This window comes from Nilaparvata lugens, chromosome 3 (assembly GCF_014356525.2).
Source record: "Nilaparvata lugens isolate BPH chromosome 3, ASM1435652v1, whole genome shotgun sequence".
In the NCBI taxonomy this organism is placed as follows: domain Eukaryota; kingdom Metazoa; phylum Arthropoda; class Insecta; order Hemiptera; family Delphacidae; genus Nilaparvata; species Nilaparvata lugens.
The window spans coordinates 62,421,427-62,436,114 of NC_052506.1; the positions used below are offsets into that span (position 1 = coordinate 62,421,427).

The 14,688-nt window shown below is 33.6% G+C and overlaps 1 protein-coding gene across 2 annotated transcripts; it reads left to right on the top strand.

Moving 5' to 3' along the window:
- The first annotated feature begins 1,187 nt into the window (after window positions 1-1,187).
- On the top strand, window positions 1,188-13,539 carry LOC111049894 (lysine--tRNA ligase). 2 transcript variants are annotated; one of them, XM_022336075.2, is made up of 11 exons: window positions 1,188-1,325; window positions 2,534-2,707; window positions 3,204-3,351; window positions 3,654-3,819; window positions 4,714-4,994; window positions 7,046-7,291; window positions 8,113-8,275; window positions 9,202-9,461; window positions 11,121-11,333; window positions 11,957-12,100; window positions 13,325-13,539. In XM_022336075.2, the coding sequence occupies exons 2-11, from the start codon at window positions 2,598-2,600 to the stop codon at window positions 13,412-13,414; spliced, it is 1,821 nt and encodes a 606-aa protein (XP_022191767.1). In that variant the 5' UTR covers window positions 1,188-1,325; window positions 2,534-2,597; the 3' UTR covers window positions 13,415-13,539. The 2 variants fall into 2 exon arrangements, with proteins under 2 accessions (XP_022191767.1, XP_022191768.1); XM_022336076.2 differs by lacking the exon at window positions 2,534-2,707 and having other exon boundaries at window positions 1,198-1,325; window positions 13,325-13,537.
- Window positions 13,540-14,688: the final 1,149 nt, after the last annotated feature.

The following is a 14,688-nucleotide window of genomic DNA, read 5'->3' on the forward strand; positions in this document are numbered from 1 at the left end:
TGATTCCCTTCGCCCAATAGGAGACCTCTGTTTTTAAATACAGTAGTGGGGTGATTCCCCAGCCGAGAGACCATATTACGTTTCGGAGGATACTTTGCTAGGAGCTAACGAGAGTAAAGATATAGTCATTATGTTTCGCCCTTTTTGGGAAAGTTTATAATCTCATTAGTTAAGGTGAGAGTTGGTTTATTTTCATTAAAGTTTAAATTTTCTAGTAGTGCCACGTCCTGAAAAGTTTGATTGTGTTTCTTCATCATGTACAAATAATAATTGTTTCTTCAAATAACCGCTAAGGTACGTAAAATAAGGTTAAAATATTATTTAGGGAATTAATTGAAACTACCATCAGAGTATTGTATCAACAAAGCCTTTTATTGTTCAATGTAATAATATTGATTGAGAATAGTCCTTTTGATTTTATTAGGTAGTGATTGAATATAATAATATTTTTTTCTGAAGAAGTACCTACAGAAAGTAGAGAAGAAAGTTTTCAGTAATGTTACATTTGAGTTATTGTTTCTAAAGATATATTATTGTAGAGTACTGTACTGCTGAAAATCAGGAAGATAATCTTTAAATTGGAATGTAATTTTGAATATTATTTATGTCAAGTTAGAGACTTGCTAAAGTTTTATATTTTTCTGACTGTGTTTTCTCATGGCGTTAAGGCTTTTAACTGAACGCCAATTTATTAATTTATACCAGAGCTTTTGAATTATTTGTGAAGGAAGATCTATTATTAATATTATTCTGATACAAAGAATCAGTACGGTAGTTTAAAGATAAAAATCTATATAAAATGAGGATTCAAATAGAATGAGAGAATTCAAATAATCTGTAATCAATAGATAACTCCTTTTTTAGCTTTTGATGAATTGTAGGAAGAGTTAGAAATTAATGCTTTAATACATTTATTTACAGCGGTTCATGTGTGACCCCAAAACAACTTCATGTACCGTACCACCCCTTTGGTTCCGCAACTTTATGTAACACTGCTTCAAGACACCCGTCCAGATGACAGGTCTAAGGACGTAAGATGACGTCGCTGTCAAGCCAAATTCAATCGGTAAAAGTTCACCTACCGCTACTCTTGAACAAATTAAAAAAATAAAATCACTTCCTTCAATTTCTGAAAAGCTTTTCAACTTTCAAACAATAGCGCTATATAAGATACCACAAGATGGCGTATTTTGCAGTGCATCACTCCAAATCCAGGTGGCATTGCGGCAAACGTATATCAACTTCTTTTTGGAATTTGGATTGGGTCAGGAATCCTGTTCAGGAATCAGGATGTCTGCAACGGAAGGAGAAAAACTTTCTAAAAGGTTATATTCTTTTAAGTTAATTCATTACAACTTTGCTTCTACTTACTATTTTATAATGTACACGTTTTTCATATGTTTCATTCATCTCCCAACTAAGAATCTTACCGTATAATTATCCACGTTTTGATTTGAGGTTATGGTTACGGTTCAATTACTTTTTTAGTTTGAATACCTTCTGTAATTTAAAGTTTAGTTGCATTTTTTGCACTGCGACATATTAAATATTATGCTTACTTTTTCTGAATTCTGATTAGAAAATAGATCATACTATTCATATTTCTAAGGAATCAAAATATCCAGTTATGATTATGATGCAACGATAATACTTTTGGTAATGTTACCGTACCATGTTACCTGCCGTGTATGTCCGGCTTTGAATCAAACATATCACTTTAATTTGCTGCTAAAGACGCATCCTGATTGCGTTTACCTTATTGAATTGAACTCCTATCTCTGCGGTTGGAAGGTATTGATCTACATCTGCAATAAATCATATGACAAAAATGTTTTATTATGATTAATATCTTTCTTATAATAAACTTTTTCCAATTATATTAGTCAAAACCTTAGTTTTGTGATTATAATAGCTCGTATTACATTCAGACACCAGTTTCTCAGCAATTAGTGGGTCGCCAAGCGTCCGGGGGTGTCAGCTGTATTGGTACTTATTGCGCTCATTACACTAGGGAGTAGGGAGTAGGGACTAGGGCCACGGAATACATTTATGTATTTTGTGCTATGGTCGCCAGATTCTGAGTCTTACTCGTGTCACCAGGCCGGCAGTCGGTCTTGGCAACTCATCAGGAACACTTTGTGACTAATCTGTCGCTGCTCATACTGAACACCACCAGAAAGATCAGATTTGGTGTGTCTATGGTTGCTCTCTGGTGATAGTGACCCACTAGTAGCTAAAATGCAATACAAGCTTTAGAAATCTGACAATCAATCCTATATGCACTGCACACTTCAGCAGTAGTATCCATCCATAGAAGCAAATTGAACAAATTAAATAGGAAGTCATAAATCTCAGATCTAATGTGCAATATTTCAAATGGTCATAAGTTGATAGTCTCTGGGAACATAATTTATTAGCCTTTCAATAATTTTAATTTATTAGTTTCAAAGATTTATTATTTTCAGTTGTTTTGTAATTTAATATAAATTGCTAATTAGCATCATTCTTTTAGTTTTGGATTAAAATATTCCAGGTTATACTGCTGTCAATATTTCAAAATGTGACGAGTTAGGAAAACGGTGTCTGGTATCTTTGCCATGCTGAATATGATATCTATAATATGTAGAGGCCAAATTGGTCTGCAGTCATTTCAGAAGTCTGACTTGCTACGTCCGATCTCCACAACTTATAAATGCTGGAGCAAAGGGTGGGTTTACGATATGTGGCTCTATACTTAAGATTATGTAACTTATTATGTTGTCAATAACTTGATTAATAATAAAACTGATAAATGTTACAATACCTAGCCCATAAAAAAATGTCTGCTATTTCAAACTCATTGGTGTTTTCGCTATGCGCTAGATATGGATTGAATCTAAATCTTTATCCATCTATTTACTCTTGAAGTGAATCATTCATCAAGTTTTATTATATATAGCATGATTGGTCTATCAGCCGAATGTTGATATTTTGATAAAACTAAAAGAAACACATTTTCTGTTTGCGTTAAAATGCTGTAAATTCTATGAATGTTTGCCAATTAATTATCATTAACCAAGATTTGTATGATGAGAATGTGTATATTTCATGTGAATTGTGTATTTTGTTATGGTACACCTAAATTAAATTTGGAAATATTTATTTTGGAACTCTATATGGAGATTTATCATTTGATTTGGTCACTATTCAAATTCATTTTTCAGTGAATTGAAACGTCGGCTGAAAGCTGAACAAAAACAGAAAGAGAAGGCTCAAAAGGAAAAAGAGAAAGAACAGAATCAACCAGCATCTAATGCGGCTGCTGCAGCCAAGCCCAAGTCAGCTATCGATGAAGCGGATATCAGTCCTAATGTAAGAAATTTTATTTCCATTTATTTAATACATTTTTCATTTTTTTCAAGTAGATGAGTTTGTTTAATCAGGCAAACAAATGTTCGTTATATCCATGACTAGTTTTTTCACTGAATGTGTATTTATTTTGTAGAATGTGTCATGAAGTAATTTTGGTAATGTAATTTCTCCGCTATACTAATGCAAAAATATCGTTTTTGAAAAAAAACAAATATTATAATATCTGTGTGTTTCATTTGTTCCATAATTTTAATCGTCAACTGATCTTCATCTCACTTGACCTAATTTAATTTTCTAAACAGGAATTCTTTAGGCTGAGAAGTCTGGCTGTGGAGCGGTTGAAGGAAACCGACGCTCATCCTTATCCACATAAGTTCGTAGTGACGACATCCCTGGAGGAGTTCATTGAAACCTACAATCATTTGCAAGATGGCGCAATTGTTGAAGATAAGGAAGTCAGCGTCGCAGGTATTCTATCATTTTTAACCAACTCAAGTTTAGATTTCCCTTTAAAATGGAGGGATGATGGGTATTGATGGATGCCCTAGGACCCTAGGTTATTTAGCTTTCACCAGTGAAATCTAAAGAGATCTAGTAGATTAGTAGATCTATAATGAGATTCATGCTGTAAAGTCAGTGCAAATGATAAGAAGGCATAGTTTCCAATTCTCTTTTTCCACCGCCTTCTATAGTAGGTAGCTGTGATTCAAGTCATCCCTGTATATCGTAATAATATTAATTATAGATTCTTGTTAATATGATCAGTTAAATCTCAATTATGTTTTCATCAAGGAAACATATCTTTCCACGATTTAATAATTAATTTTCGTAGTGATTGCAATAGATATAAAGTCTATGTGGGAATATATATTCCCTTGATTTCTTTTTTTTGTAATAGGCCTACTGTATCGTATTAATTTATACTGTTGTGGAAATAATTAGAATTGAATTTGATTTGAAAATAGCACATTCAAATGTGAGAGATAGTGGATAGTATTGCCAACTAGCGGTAATCCTTCAGACAAGAGTACTCTATGCTTATGACTTACCTGACCAAACACATATGGGAATAAAATTGCCCATTGCTGTTGTTTCTTTTTGGATTCCGATTTCATTCTCTTCCTTGGCAAACAAAGGCTTATTCCAATAATTTCATAAAATTAATCAGTGGTGTAATTTAATTGCAATCTTTCTTCCATATTTGATAAATAATGAAATATCAACATGGAAGTAATCTTTTTGGTCAAATTACTCAATCTTTTGCAATTTATGATGAACTTTGTTTGCCTAAAGATTGGTAATTGATTTATTAATGGATATTTGGTTAGGATTAAATTATCTGATGGTATTTTTTCGAAATAGGAAGGGTTCATGCTATTCGTGAATCTGGAGCCAAGTTGATTTTCTACGACTTACGAGGGGAAGGAGTCAAGATACAAGTGATGGCCAATGCTAAACTGTACAGCTCCGAGGCTGAGTTCAATACTGACACTGAAAAGCTTCGAAGAGGCGACATTATAGGATGTGTTGGTCATCCAGGAAAAACTAAAAAGGGCGAATTATCAGTAATACCGAAGAAAATCACTCTCCTCTCGCCTTGTTTGCACATGCTTCCTCATTTGCACTTCGGATTGAAGGACAAGGTGAGTTTCTATTGCTGTATAATTGTATAATATCGGGGCACCGAGCTTCGCTCGTTATTTTTATTTATTGATAAACAGAACAAAATTCTCTAAAATGATCGTGTTTATATTCCACAGCTGGCTATATACGTCATCTTATGAATTTCAGGGATGCGATATTTTGATTTTTCACATACTCACCTTTTTACTATCCACAGACGACGAAAGTCTCAGCTGTTTCAGCCAAGGATGAATTGACTTTTAATAAGACTTTTAATATCTTTCAGCGATTTCTCCCATGGATGAGGCCTAGTGCAAACGAATTTTTATATCATAAACCCACTATGCTCCAAATCTCGTGAAAATCGTTAGAGCTGTTTTGGAGATCCGTTGAACATTAATAACCAAATATAAACTAAACAGAACTATACAGAACTTACTATACAGAAATTGCTCGCTTAATATAATAGGATGCTAGATTCTATTCACTTGAGACTAGAATGATGTGTGTGCTTCTATCGAAACTTGATTAAAATCCTTCTGATGAAAAGTTTTTTCAAGTCGTTAAACTCAATATTATTGGAAACTATTAGAAAAACTATTTGATTTATTTTACATGAAAAATGAATCAGTCGTTTTCCCAGTTCGAGTAGGTTGTTGTTGGTGGAAAATTAGTGTTTACCACATATAAATCAAGCTATCAGGCAACACATTACTTATTTTACCAGATCAAATGCAAATTGACAAAAAAAAAATTTTCTGAATGAAATCTTTCTTTTCTTTTTTATTCAGCGCTACAGCCCTAGGTGAGCTCTGGCCTCCTTCACAACACGCCTCCATTCTTCTCTGTTCATGGCTCTTTCTTTCCATCCTCTCACCCCCATCTTTCTCAGGTCATCCATCACTTGGTCCATCCACCTGTTCCTTGGCATACCTTTTTTTCGTCTGCTATGAAACTTGCTATTGAATACTATTTTTGGCATTCTAGCCTCACTCATCCTCATCACATGCCCCAACCACCTTATTCTTTGGGCCTTAACGAAGCGTACTATATTTTCTCCTTTTATTAATGTTTCTATTTCTTCATTTTTTCTTATTCGCCATTGCTGCTCATCAACCTGAACGGGACCGTAAATTCTTCTTAATATGGATCTTTCAAAGATTTTTAACGCATTTTCGTCAGCCATATTCATCACCCAAGTTTCTGCCGCATATGTTGCCACTGACGAACCAATGTTTTATATATTGTTATTTTGGTGCTCCTGCCGACCAACTTACTTTTAAATAATCTAACATTGGCATAGTAGGCCATATTAGCTGCTTGAATTCTTTCTTTTATATAAGCATTATTACCTGTGGCATTTATTGGGCATCCTAGATACTTGAAGTTCTCTACACCTGCAAACTTTTTGTTATTCACTTTCTGAATAAAATGGCTATTGAAAATTTGATATTACTGTATTTATGAACTTTTTATTTGAAGGATTATCATTTATTGACTTTAAAAACATTGAAAAATCAATTCAAATTTTGTTTTATTTATGTATTCATCATTTACAATCAACCTAAGGACAAAAACCAGGCTACAGTCCAAAACTTCTTTTCATAAAATAAATTGTCCAAATGAAGGTTAAAGGTTTTGGCTAGTTTAATTCACCCAATAAAGGAGGTTATAGCTGTAAAAGAAAGTAAGTTATTCATATCAACTAACATAGGCCTATACAGTATTAAGAAAAAATGGCAATGAGGGGCATGGGGTTACTTTCAGATTAGAAACTCGCTACATATTGTTTTCAGTATAGACATGGAATTCCTAAGTGATTTATGGTTTATTCATTTCTACTCCAACATTGTATACGAATGAAGAAATATTAAATTTCTGATGTTATTTTCAAGATAAAGAATCTCGCCTATTATCTAGTTTCTAGTTGTGGTGAAGGTGTTTTCAAAAAAGAAAATTGTCTCCATTGTCTTTTAAAACCTTTCAATTATAATGATCTCTACTGATATGTTTTTTTAATGTAATTTATGAAATTGAATTTTCAAACCAATCTGAATCTTGTCTATTATAGGAAACTAGGTATCGTCAGAGGTATTTGGATCTGATTCTGAACGAGAAAGTGAGGCAGAAGTTCCTGGTGAGAGCGAAAATAATAGCCTACGTTCGAAAGTATCTGGACTCGATGGGCTTTTTGGAAGTGGAAACGCCTATGATGAACATGATCGCCGGTGGGGCCACCGCCAAGCCTTTCGTCACCCACCACAACGACCTCAACATGGATCTCTTTATGAGAATTGCTCCTGAGTTGTATCACAAGGTAAATACACAGTTCATGAACTTTCTGCCTTCTCTGATACACAAATTTACAATAACATGACAGATGAATTAAATTATTCACATACTATAAGACTTAATTACAGTACAAACTATAAAGAATGTCCCACGAAAGTTGTAACAGCCGAAAACCATACATTCTACATGAAATTCGCTATAAGAAATGTCCAGTGAAATGTTCTTATTTCAACCTTGGTTTTCGAGAAATATAGATTTTTTGATACTTAAAAAGACAATAATTAGAAAACTATCAGTCAAAATCAAATGTTAATTGGTTAGGAAGAGGAAAAAATATCCAATTAAGTGCCGGTTGCACAAAAGCAGGTTAAATTTTAATCGTGATTAATTCAACGAGAGCCAATCAGAGAAGCCATCTTATCAAGAAGGCCTTCTCTGATAGGTTCTCGTAAAATTAATTACGGTTAAAATTTAACTGGCTTTTGTGCAACCGGCACTAAGAGTCTTATAATTTGCTCCTCTGTTTGATGATTTGAAATTTTTATGAGCGTTCAAGCCGATTTTTTTTATTTCAAATTTCATGTAAAATCTATGGTTTTTGGTTGTTATACCTTCCGTGGTACACCATGTATAATAATTTGATGAAAAACTTCTTAAATTTAACACAAGCAGTTCAAAAAACAGGAAACAATTTTTTGAAAGTGATACATCACTTAATGCATTAAACATTTTTACCTTCATGTTATAGTTGATTTTAGCTTCATCCTGTCGAAGTAATTATCTCGTCCTACAGATTCCTTTCTGATAAAAACAAGTTACGTAATGTCAATATTAAACTTGTTACAGATTCTGGTTGTCGGTGGAATTGATCGAGTCTATGAGATAGGCCGACAGTTCAGGAACGAGGGAATCGATTTAACTCATAATCCTGAGTTCACGACGTGCGAGTTCTACATGGCCTATGCCGATTACAATGATCTTATGGGTATCACTGAGTCCATGCTTTCTGGTTTGTATTGTAACATACTTTTATCATTAAATTTCTACCATAGGTTATTGCTGATAACTTTAAAATATTCAATTTTTATTTAATATTAACTATGGATGCTGCATAACGAGATAGTCCCGGGCGAGGGTTTTGATCTTACAAACCCACACCGACGTGTTTTGCACTGCTGGTTGGCATTCTATTCATATATTTATACATTTAGTGACCACAAATCCTAAGGATAGTTTCCAACTCATTCTTTTAGCACTAAAATTGAAAATGAGTATTGTCTACGTAAATAAGTAAAATTCATTATGAAGTCATTCTGAGAAGGTTGGGTTTTACAAAAGATTTGAAACGGCAATCGTTGAAGTAGCGTTTGGTAATAATTACATTACAGCAGCTGTATATCGGTATGATTTTTGAGCTTGAATATCTCCTGCCAGAGTCGTCTTCGGATGTAGCATCTACATCAACTACTCTAGATGAGTGCCTGCTGCTAGTGCTTACAATTAAAAGTTTCATTGTTTTATTAGTATATTTCTGGAATATATTACATATAATATTACTGTTGATGTACTACACTGCATTTTGCATATTATATTTTTATAAGTGATATTATATTTTTATAAGGTATATTTTGATACAAATCTTGAGAGATTTATTGAAACTACAAATAACTTGATCAACAAACTTCTATTTTTAATGGACTATAATATCTAAATTTGTGATTTTTAATGTGGTTGGACTATGTTATTTTCATTCGGCAAACTGTAAATTGTTCTCAAAAGTATAAAATTATTTAAAAAATACACGGTATTATTGTGCAAAACATTTTATAATATTTATCATTAATTAATAAATTTATAGTTGCACATATCTAGTCTTATTCAGTATGGTTAACTACCACACATTAATATTAAATTATGATTATATTCTGCCCTCAGGTATGGTCAAGAGTATTTTTGGATCATATAAGGTTACTTATCACCCGGATGGAGAGGAAGGCGAAGCGGTCGAAATCGATTTCACACCACCTTTCCAAAGAATAAAAATGATACCCTACTTGGAGCAAGCTCTTGGCGTGGCGTTCCCTCCGCCTGAGCAACTTCTCACACCAGAATCCAACGAGTTTCTGAGTCAGCTGTGCATCAAACATGAAGTGGAATGTCCAGCGCCTAGAACCTCAGCTAGATTGTTAGACAAGGTTTGTACTAGAATTTTTAGAAAACTAGTCACCAGTGACAGGTGAAACAGAATAACTGAAACTTTTTAAAACGCCATAAAACATTGAGAAGGGGAAAAATGATTTAATATATAAATTTATGAAAACTTGAAACTTTCCATTCAAGGATCATTAATTACATTCATTTTTTTCTAATTACAACCTTTAGATAGTTTCCACCAGCACAGATACACTCACTCTTGAAATCTGTTTTAGGTTGGCCACTAACGGTAGAACATGCATGGTCATCAGCGAGAGGCTTCTAGCATAAAATAAACAACCAATAACAATAAATAAACCACTGGAAAATTACAAAATTATGATGCTAGAAAAATAATTTAACCTCAAATAGAGCAGCAAAGAATAAATGAACAACAAAAATCGGAGACACAAAAACCAAACCCACAAAAAATTTAGCTCGAAGCCTTTCGTCGTGATCACTGCTGTGATGTCACAACAATGTATGTCGACTGTGTATCACGCATGTCTATAATTCATGTTCTATGGTTAGTGGCCAGCCTTAGATTCCTTATCGATCGCTGCAACATTTCAACTGGGATATTGTGATTTTCATTCAAAATTATATGTTTTAATACAACCACAGTTAGTTATTGTTGGAGTTGTGAAAAATTTTGATTAGAGATAATTTCACACAAAAAATAATCGCTGGCGGACAAATTTGGGGCGATCCATTGTGCCAGAAAACTTGACCGAATCGTGATTACACGGTTGCCAAACTATACGCATGTGTTTAACTGCCATTGACTGCCGTGCAGTGTGGATGTAGCACACAATTTTTTTACGTTGAGACGTTTTAGCGATCGATGAAGAATCTTCAACACAGATTTCAATAATGTATTCATGCAGGAGGCAGCCTTCTAAAAGAAGTAGGTAATTAAAAAAAAGATGAATGTCATTAATGAATCTTAAATGGCAAATTTTGCTTCTACCCTTGGAATTCTATTATACATGACCATTTATTTTTTGTATAAATGACCATTGATATTTGAATTGACCATTTGTATTTGTTTAATTATATAATTTAAATTTTATAAATCATTGGAAGAAAATTTTCTTTGTTATGAGATACCACTGTCATCTGGATTGAATCTGGCTAACATCAAGCAAGATCGATTTCAATATGTGATCGGTGTTATGCTAAGTTGGTTTTCTTATCTCAAGATTATTAATCCCGTTTCGTGCACCGTGCAATTATGCAGTATCATATAAATTCAACACCTTTCTTCCTACAAAATAAATGTGTAGGCTACTTATGATCCTATATTAAGAAACTATGAAGCAGCTTTGTAGAAATAAAAGATCACACTATTTCATCTTTCAATCAAGAATCTTCAGAGTGTTGACGACGCACATTCATCATATTCTAGTCGTACACACGCATGCAAAACAAATATAACCAAATAATGAATAATATAGTCGAATATATTTATATCACTGTGTATAAAGTCTGTTTTATTATTCTCTTGATGTGTGTTCTGTTATCTTCCGCTTGAAATCTGCAATAGATTTTTCAATACTTAGTAGTTTAGCTTATTCTGCAAGGAAGATTTCTTCATTGCTCCGAATTGTTTCTACATCGTTAAATATTACTTGATTCACTTGTATGCTTTCTATTTGTAGTTGGTTGGTGACTTCATAGAAGAAAAATGTATCAATCCTACTTTCATCTGCGATCACCCGCAAGTGATGAGTCCATTGGCCAAATGGCATCGGTCTTTCAAAGGATTGACCGAGCGTTTTGAGCTTTTCGTCATGAAGAAAGAAGTGTGCAACGCCTACACCGAATTGAATGATCCTGTCGTGCAGAGGGAACGCTTTGAACAGCAAGCAAAGGTCAGTCCAGTCAACTTTTAATCAATCTGGATATCTCAATATTGGTGCTTAGAATACAATCAATTTTCTGCTGAGTTAATTACCAAATACATTTTTCTTTATGTTAGAGAGAATGCTTTATTACAAGAATGACTAACTTGAATATCCAAAATAATTCTTTTTCAAATTTATTGTAAGCCATAGTAAGAGATCTGGAAGAACAATATGATTCTTCTCAAAATGATATTTTGAATAAATTCAAATTTTAGAAGGATGTGTAGAAGTAGAAGGATCATTAATCTTCTGTTAAAAATTATGAGTGGTTGCTAATTGAGAAACATTACACAATGCTTAATGATCTGAAATTGTGCAATTTTACAATTAGCTAATTCTCTCGAATTAGACCATATCATATAAAAAACATATGTATTATTCTTTATCCACTATGCTAATATCAATAGTTCAAAATGAAGTTGTTAAGCATTTCCCTTTTTATCATATTTGGAAATAAAACTTTTTACGATAGCAAGCCTGTTGATTTCAATTAATGAAGAAATGCCCTTCCAATTGTAATACTCCACAGTTAAAATTATACAATTCACACAAGAGTGTCTTTTTTAATAAAAATCAATTTTATTGTACAGGATAAGGCAGCCGGTGACGATGAAGCACAACTGGTTGATGAAAACTTCTGCACAGCTCTTGAATACGGTCTTCCACCGACGGCTGGATGGGGCCTGGGCGTTGATAGGCTAACTATGTTCCTAACTGATTCAAATAACATCAAGGTACTTTTACAAAAGTTATAATGTATTCGTCAATAATAAATATTCAGTCAGACCTAACTAATTCCATCATTAACTATATTTATTTTATTTCATTTTTACAGCAAGCACTGATCATTGGAATGATATTGGGAGAGGAAACAAGCAAACCTTTTACTAATCCTCTCTCGAATTAGACCAATATCATATAAAATACATATGTATTATTCTTTATTCACTATGCTAATATCAATAGTTTAAAATGAAGTTGTTAAGCATTTCCCTTTTTATTACTTTTTCATTCTCAAGTGAAATCGATATTTGTTGTCTCTTGACCAGATATTTTAGAGGATTTAGAAGATGTAGATTCAGAAGGCAAAACTATTGTAAGGAAATGAATACATAATGAAGCGGCACCCTAACATGCATAGATAGAGAAAACTGTACTAATTCTCTATTCGTGTTCTATAATAGAGCACAGCTTAACCTTGGTTTACAAAAACAGCATTAAAAGCAGTACAGATTATTCTGCCATGGATAAAAACTACAAGAAGCATCGAAACTAAATATTTTAGTTCAATGAGAATAGACTGGTAAAATACAGGGTCTTTCTAAATGATGGACCCATTTTCAAAAATTGGTATTTATTAAAGTAAAAATGCAAAATGGACAACCTTTATACCAATGGAAAGAGAAAGTTTCAAAGTTTTTTTTAATATCTTACAAGTGATCAATGAGAAGCCTCCGGCTGCTGCACAATCTGCGGAACCGTATCACTGCTGCCGTGCACTCAATAACACCAGATACGCTTTCTCGCGTGTGGGACGAGTTTGGCTACAGCGTAGATGTTTGCCGTGCAGCAGCCGAAGGCCACATTGAAATCTTGTAAGGTATTCAACTTTGAAACTTTATCTCTCCATTGGTATAAAGGTTGTCCATTTTGCATTTTTACTTTAATAAATACCAAGTTTTGAAAATGGGTCCATCATTTAGAAAGACCCTGTAGTTTATTGAAACAATGCTTTAATAAAGTTGGTTTCAACAGCTTCAAGCCTTTTTGAAGATGGTGTCCTATTATAGAATACATTCTCGATAATGAAGACTCCTGTTATATTGTAGGTTTTAGAAATTTGTAATTTTTTCATGTTACATTCAGACTAGAATAAACGTTTCTTAACCAGAATAATCTTAACTAAAATGGTTATTAACTAGAATAATTGAACAATCATCACTTGTATCTTTTTTCAGGAAGTGCTATTCTTCCCAGCTATGAAACCAGAAGATAATAAACCAAAAAGTGAAGAAGTTGCAGAAAGTGATCAGAAAGGATCTTCTTAGTTTTCTGTTCAAGTATTCATCTATTTATTGTAAGTGGATTGAGAATAAGAATGGATTTCTGTAATATCCAAAGAATGGATATACTTTTAATTCATTTTTGGTGAATAAAAATTGTTGAATCGGCATCATTTTCCTCAATTCTAAATATTACCACTCAACTCGCCATATCACATCATTGTTTTTTCATTTCTTAATTGATGCCAAAAGGCCAAGACGAGTCAAGGCCCAGCCATCTCTAGAAGAAAACTGCAGCTTCCGAAAACTGTAACGTCACATAGTAGGTTCACTCACAGAGCATTCAGATACGTTTAAAACTTATCTCAAACAAAAATGTTATAGTAATTGTCATTAATAGTAATAACTAGACTTGGTTTGGACCTAGTGAATAGCATTGTCAATTTTTTGGTGCTAGACGTTGCTGTGCTTAAGGTGAAGAGGAGATGCAGAAGTTTCTAGAGGTAAGGAAAGAACTGTACCTGTACCTATTACACAATAGTTTCAGGTTTTCTCTTTCCTTTGGAGATAGAGGTGTGTGTTCTCATCTTTCTTCTCCCGATCGTCTAAAGGACTGAAGTCCTAAATAATGTCAAGAAACGTCTTCCACGAGGTTGTGATATGCGTTAGACATTTAAATCGAGGACTTTGTCAACTGTTCAGTCACAAAGACGATTTAGTGACATTTTTGAACCGATTATAGATTATGAAAACGATGCCAGCACGACTCGGAAGGCGAACTTTCAGATAATTTTATTTTCTGGCTGAACTTTTTCAACAATAAAATGCCTCATGTGGAGATCCTATTCAATCAATTACAAAAAGGATTGATTCACTGCAAATGAAGAGAAGTGTTCCGTCTGAAGTGGAGAAAAAACTAACGTGTTTATTACAGCTTGCCCGCTTTAGCTACAACTAAATTCAACTAATGAGCATAGCAGTGAATATAGTGGGCATTTGGGTGGATATGTTTGTTTTACAATTACCTGCACACCATTAACACAGCCAGACATAACCGAAGTACTATCGTACTATGGTAGCTCTGTTCGATGGATTTTCAGGTGCTACAATTCTTTCAAAATACATTCTGGTGCTGATCCACCAGAATGCGATCATCCATTCCCGTCCCCAAAAGTTTTTTGGGAAGTATCCCCAAAACATTTCATAGATTTAGTTGCATATCGAGTATCTAACAAATACTAATTGGTTTTTCACTGATATATCCGTGGCTTCATCCGCTTGAACAGCAAAAAACTCGGTTTGTTCCATCTTAGTCCGGG